General features: G+C 38.1%; 1 protein-coding gene across 1 annotated transcript; it reads left to right on the top strand.

The window, feature by feature from the left end:
• Window positions 1–5,704: 5,704 nt before the first annotated feature.
• On the top strand, window positions 5,705–5,989 carry POX_g09163 (uncharacterized protein; the record flags this gene model as incomplete). Its single annotated transcript, XM_050117923.1, has 1 exon — window positions 5,705–5,989. One exon carries the CDS (start codon window positions 5,705–5,707, stop codon window positions 5,987–5,989), a length of 285 nt encoding a protein of 94 aa, XP_049966067.1.
• Between the last annotated feature and the right edge of the window lie 254 nt (window positions 5,990–6,243).

Genomic DNA, 6,243 nt, shown 5'->3' with positions numbered 1-6,243 from the left:
ATTAAAGGGTTACCTACTAATATTATACGAGATTAGCCTATATAGAAGGCCGCCCTAATAGCTATCAATATAACTATCTAAAAGGTAGCTAAGGATAAGTAGTTAGCCGCGACTATTAACTTCTTAGATATAGGAGTACTTCCTAATAATAAGCTCCTATCTAAGATAGTAACTCGATACTCGGATTACCTCTCTATATAGGACCGGGAAGATACTAATAACCGCTAACTAACCTTTATATATAATAACGGACTAAAAGTCTCCTACCTAGAACCGGTATTTAGGAGTAATCTAGTTAATAAGATATACTTATAATACGGATATCTAGGATAGCTAGGCCTAAACAGTATCTTAAGACTAAGAGCTTAGTAGTCCTAGATAAAAGTAGATATAGAGACTATAGTATATAAGTACCTTTAGTACTAGGTTTCTTAGGAATTAAAGAAGGCCCTAGAATAGGAAACGGCCTACTACCTAGTAACTAAAGGGATTAGGCCTTTCTAGAGGTAGAGGATCGACCTTATTAGATAACTACTAATAATACTAAATAGTAATAGATAGATTATTATAGTAATTAACTATATAAACTAGGTAGCTAGTAGCTAGAGCTATCCTAGAAGCTACGGAAGAAGCGCTTAGAACCTTCCTCTACGAGGAAATCTTTATAAATTACGGAGCGCTACTTAAGATCCTCTCTAATAATAGTTTAAACCTCCTTTTAGGTATAGTTAGCTACTATCTAAATCTACTAAAAACTCGGTACTAGCTAACTATCTCTTACTACCCCTATATAAATAGGAAAGTAGAAAACCTTAATAGTCTACTTAGCTATATATTAATAAAGTACCTTATGGGAAAGCTAACAAAGGCGTAGGACCTATACCTAGCGTAGGCGATCCTAGCTATATAGGTCCGGGAATACGTAGTAACTAGGTATAGCCTATTCTTTCTAGTTTATAGGGCCTACCCTCGCTTACTAGGTAACGACCTAATAAAGAACCCTTAGTATTCGCGAGGCGGACTAAGAAGCTCTAGGATATAAGCGACGCCTATACTAAAGTAAATAAGCTACTACTATCCTAAGCGATCTAGACTAATAGGATTAGGGATAGCTAGGTAACGAAGACGAGCTTTAAAAAGGGAGATTAGATCCTCGTTCGGAATAAGTTAGTATAGAAATTCGAAAGTAAGTAGTTCGGACCTTTAAGGTCCTTATAGCGTATCTACTTAGTATATATATACTAGAAGAACTAAATAGATAAGTCCTAAAGAACCTAATTAATAGTTCGCGGCTAATTAAAGCTAATATAAAGGATCTAGGAGGCCTATAGATATTATAGGCGGTATAAGTAGTACTCCGGAGATAGGGGATTCGACTAAGACGATCCCGAGAGCTACTAAAAATTATCGAATAAGATAATACTCCTCCTACGTATAGGGACTTATCTATCTTTATAAAGGAAGAATAGAATTAATTCCTAATAGACTAGGCTAATAGTATACGCCTAAGTAAAGTAGGAGAGGAGAACGTTATAATAGAAGCCCTCGATCGAAGCTATAAATATATTAATAGGGAAAATAGAAAGACTAAGAAAACGCGCGATAGACTAGGAGGAGCTCTAATTACCTATATCTAGGGACGAGTTTTAGGATATAGACTTATTAGGATCTAGTAAACTACTACTAGGGGATATTCGGAATAGCTAGAACGCTAACTAAGACGAACGGGATTTATTTAATAGACCTTTTACTATCGTAGTTCCTATAAGGTACTAATACTAATATAAAGTATATCGTATTTAACTACCTATACTAATACTAAAAGTATACGAAAGGAGATTACTTCCCTAAACGCTTCTTAATAGAGACGAATAGGTTATTATTACTATCGCTATTATTATTATTATCGTTATTATTATCCTTAAGCTTAATCTATCTATTCTCGACTAAGTACGCCTCTAGGATCTTAAGATCGCTCTCTAAAGCCGCGATTATCTCTAGAATCGCCTTATAGGCCTCTAACGCGACTATAAAGTCGTTTTTATTATAAACCTAAGGATCCTTTAGGAGACTAGATAGCTATAAATTCTTAAAGAAGGTACTATTATCCTTAGCCTTATCCTTACCCTTCCTCTTCTTAGACTTAGTATCCTAGCCCTTCCTCTTCTTAGAGCTACCCTCGCCGCTATTATTATCGCGAGCCTGTTTCTTACCCTTTAGATCGCGCTATTAACGGTTAGTATAGGAAAACGTAGACGAATAGAGGGAGATATATCTTTTTATCTTTAACTAATACGTAATTAGGATATATCTTATTATAATACTCCTATACCTAAGGATCGAGGAGCTTATTCCTCTATAAGGAGTACTAGAACGCGTTACTATTAAATTAGTAATTTCTATAGCCTCCGCCCCTTAATAGATCCTCCTACGCGGTCCCGAAAATATAGCAAGAACTAAACGGACTATTTTAGTTATCGTATAACTAGTACTCCGTACCGTTAGGAGTAGGTTTACTAACCTACTAGGTAAAGGCCGCCCGAACCTTTATTAGGGTACTATAATCCTTCGGATTATCGTTTCTCTAGTCTATATCTTGAACCCGCGCGCTATTAGTCTAAGAGTCCTTTATATAATCGGTCTTAAACTAGCTTGCTAGAGGGTTCCCTCGGGTATCTAAGCCTATCTAGACCTTGTAATTACTCGCGGCGAGCTAGCTTTTTAGACTCGACTCGCGAGTCCTTAGCTCGCGAGTAATTTTCCGCGGGCCGGCCTTCCTAGCTCGAACTCGCGAGTAATTATAAGGCCTAAGCCTATCTATAGCCTGTTAGTCTACGCGATATTCGGATTAAAGTCCTTCTTGCGCGTATACGCGAAAATCTAGGCTAGAGTATACTTTACTATAATAGCCCTTTTCCTGATACTAGAGCTATCCGTGACTAAGCGGTCTAGACCTAATACTCGACCGAGCTACTAAGGGAAGGCTTAGGGGAAGACGACGGAATAGGAGTATAAGACTCTAAAAGCTCCTAATCGCTTATAAGCTAGCCCTCGGATTACCGAGGGCTTAATAGAGCGTCTAGTAGAGGAAGGTTAAGAACGAGAGGAGATAAAGGAGAGTAGGAGAGAATTTAGTAGGAGGATTAGCTACTAGCTTAGAAAGAGAATAAGGAGGAACTAAAGACCTATTAGCTACTTAAAGGTCTAGTTCGGACTTAGAGTAAGCTACCTAGCCTAGGAAAAAGTCTTAAAATATATAGGATAACCTAGATAGTATTAGAAGGGATTAGGAAGAAGGATAAAGAGAAGAAGAAGCGATTAGAGGAATTTACCTATATTTATAATAAGGGATCCTTTATTCCCCCGGACTACTCTAATAGGAACTTTTAGTAACTATTAGCCGTACGCGATAATTATAAGTACCTAAAAATAATATTATACCTTTTCCTTTATTAAACCCCTACTATTTTAACTTTGCCCTATATATATAAATATACTAAGGCGGGAACCTACGGATATAACCGAACGGAGCGATAGTAAGCTTAGACTATATTACCCTAAAGCTCAGGGCGAGTTTAGTCTAAGTAGGAGAGGATAAGATCCCGGAAGGGTAGTTACGTAAGTTATAGCTTACGTGAATACCCCCGTTCGGCCCTATATAGTCCTGTGACTATCCTTATAGACCTGATATTTAAGAGATACTATAGATATACTTTAAAAATCAACCTTTCTTTACTCTTCGAATCACAAAGGGTCTAAACTACTTACTCTCGAATTTCTATACTAACTTATTCTAAATAAAGACCTAATCCTCCTTTTCGAAGCTCGTCTTTATTATCTAGCTATCCCTAATCCTATTAGTCCGGATCGCTTAGGATAGTAGTAGCTTATTCGCTTTAGTATAGGCGTTACTTATATCCTAGAGCTTCTTAGTTCGTCTCGCGAATACTAAGGGTTCTTTTGTTAGGTCGTTACTTAGTAAGCGGGAGTAGGCTATATAAACTAGAAAAAATAGGCTATACCTAGTTACTACGTATTCCTAGACCTATATAGCTAGGATCGCCTACGCTGGGTATAGATCCTACGCCTTTATTAGCTTTTCTATAAGGTACTTTATTAATATATAGCTAAGTAGACTATTAAGGTTTTCTACTTTCCTATTCGTATAGGGGTAGTAAGGGGTAGTTAGCTAGTACTAAGTTTTTAGTAGGTTTAGGTAGTAGCTAACTATACCTAAAAGGAGGTTTAAACTATTATTAGAGAGGATCTTAAGTAGCGCTCCGTAATTTATAAAGATTTCCTCGTAGAGGAAGGTTCTAAGCGCTTCTTCCGTAGCTTCTAGGATGGCTCTAGCTACCGGCTATCTAGTTACGTAGTCGATTACTATAATAATCTATCTATTACTATTTAGTATTATTAGTAGTCGTCTAATAAGGTCGATCCCCTACCTCTAGAAAGGCCTAATCCCTTTAGTTACTAAGTAGTAGGCCGTTTCCTATTCTAGGGCCTTCTTTGATCCCTAAGAAACCTAGTACTAAGGGTACTTATATACCGCGGTCTCTATATCCGCTCTTATCTAGGGCTACTAAGCTCTCGGTCTTAAGTTATCGTTTAGGCCTAGCTATCCTAGATATCTATATTATAAGTATATCTTATTAACTAGATTAGACCTTGTAATTACTCGCGGCGAGCCGGCTTTTTGGACTCGACTCGCGAGCCGGCTCGCACTTCTAGCTCGCGGAAAATTACTCGCGAGTCTTCCCGCTCGTACGATATTATAAAATCGAGCCGGTAATTTATTATTATATATAGCGAGCCAGAAAAACTCGCGGTTCGATTAGCTCGATTACTAGTATATTACCGTCGTACGGCTCGCGAGCCGGACTTTCTGACTCGAACTCGCGAGCCAAGGACTCGCGAGTAATTGCAAGGCCTAAACTAGATTATCCCTAAATACTAGTTCTAGGTAGGGGACTTTTAGTCTATTATTATACGTAAAGATTAGTTAGTAGTTATTAGTATCTTCCTAGTCTTATATAGAGAGGTAATCCGAGTATCGAGTTACTACCTTAGATAGGAGCTTATTATTAGGAAGTACTCCTATATCTAAGAAGTTAATAGTCGCGGCTAACTACTTATCCTTAGCTACCTTTTAAATAGTTACGTTTATAGCTATTAGGGCGGCCTTCTATATAGGCCGATCTCGTGTAATATTAGCGGGTAACCCTTTAATAAAGTCTAGTTATCTGCTTAAGGCGTTAGGTACGATAGCTTTAGTACCTAGTGTAGTGGGGGATTCGGTTGTATGTACTTAAAGGCGGATATTCAGTAGTAGGAGATGCCTAAGAGCCTTACCGCCGAGGAAGGTTATCTAGGACCTAGCTTACGGGATCCGGCATCATTATTATACTTGAACAACAGTTTAGACAGAGGATTCAGGACAGTCTTTACAGTCAGATTCCTTATACTTGAAATATCACACTTTTTTGATTCCTGCCTTTAGTACCTGATATCGGATCTCACGATTACTTTGGAGGATTCCAGGACTTGCGTGCTTATAGGTTTAGTTTGGTTCCTCTATAACTCGACCTGTCTAGTGAGATCAGACTACCGTGAGCATTCCCTTCTTTATTAGTGACCGACGCAGGGGCTTTATAATAAAGGTGGCTAAGATAGAGGACCATACTATTCCTATGATGCGATTATGAAAGGATCCGCTGCTGAGATTGCTACTAAGATTGCTACTAAGATTGCTGCTAAGATTGCTGCTAAGATTGCTGCTAAGATTACTACTAAGATTGCTGCTGAGATTGCTGCTAAGATTGCTGCTAAGATTACTACTAAGATTGCTACTGAGATTGCTGCTAAGATTACTACTAAGACTGCTAAGACTAAGACGACTAGAACGACTACTACGACCGCTACGACCGCTACTATTACGACTACCGCTATAATTAAGAAATTCTGCACTTTTCTGCAGAAAAAGTAGGCAACGCGTTTAACCCTGACGAAAAATTAAGAGAAATTAAGACTATTGTTCGAAACTAATACCTTATATTATAGCTAAATACGCGACTTTTAGCTATATATAGGGGGCTGCTCCTACCGAGGGTCTTACGGCTAACACTATACCTTTGTTCGACTAGTATACCTAGCTCGTTCGCGGATTATTAGCCGATCGATACTAAGAGGATCGAGATATATTAATTCGATTACTAAAAATATCTCCGGACTAATTATATT

Source organism: Penicillium oxalicum, chromosome VII, assembly GCF_001723175.1.
Source record: "Penicillium oxalicum strain HP7-1 chromosome VII, whole genome shotgun sequence".
NCBI lineage: Eukaryota > Fungi > Ascomycota > Eurotiomycetes > Eurotiales > Aspergillaceae > Penicillium > Penicillium oxalicum.
This window is presented reverse-complemented; position numbering and strand designations above follow the sequence as displayed.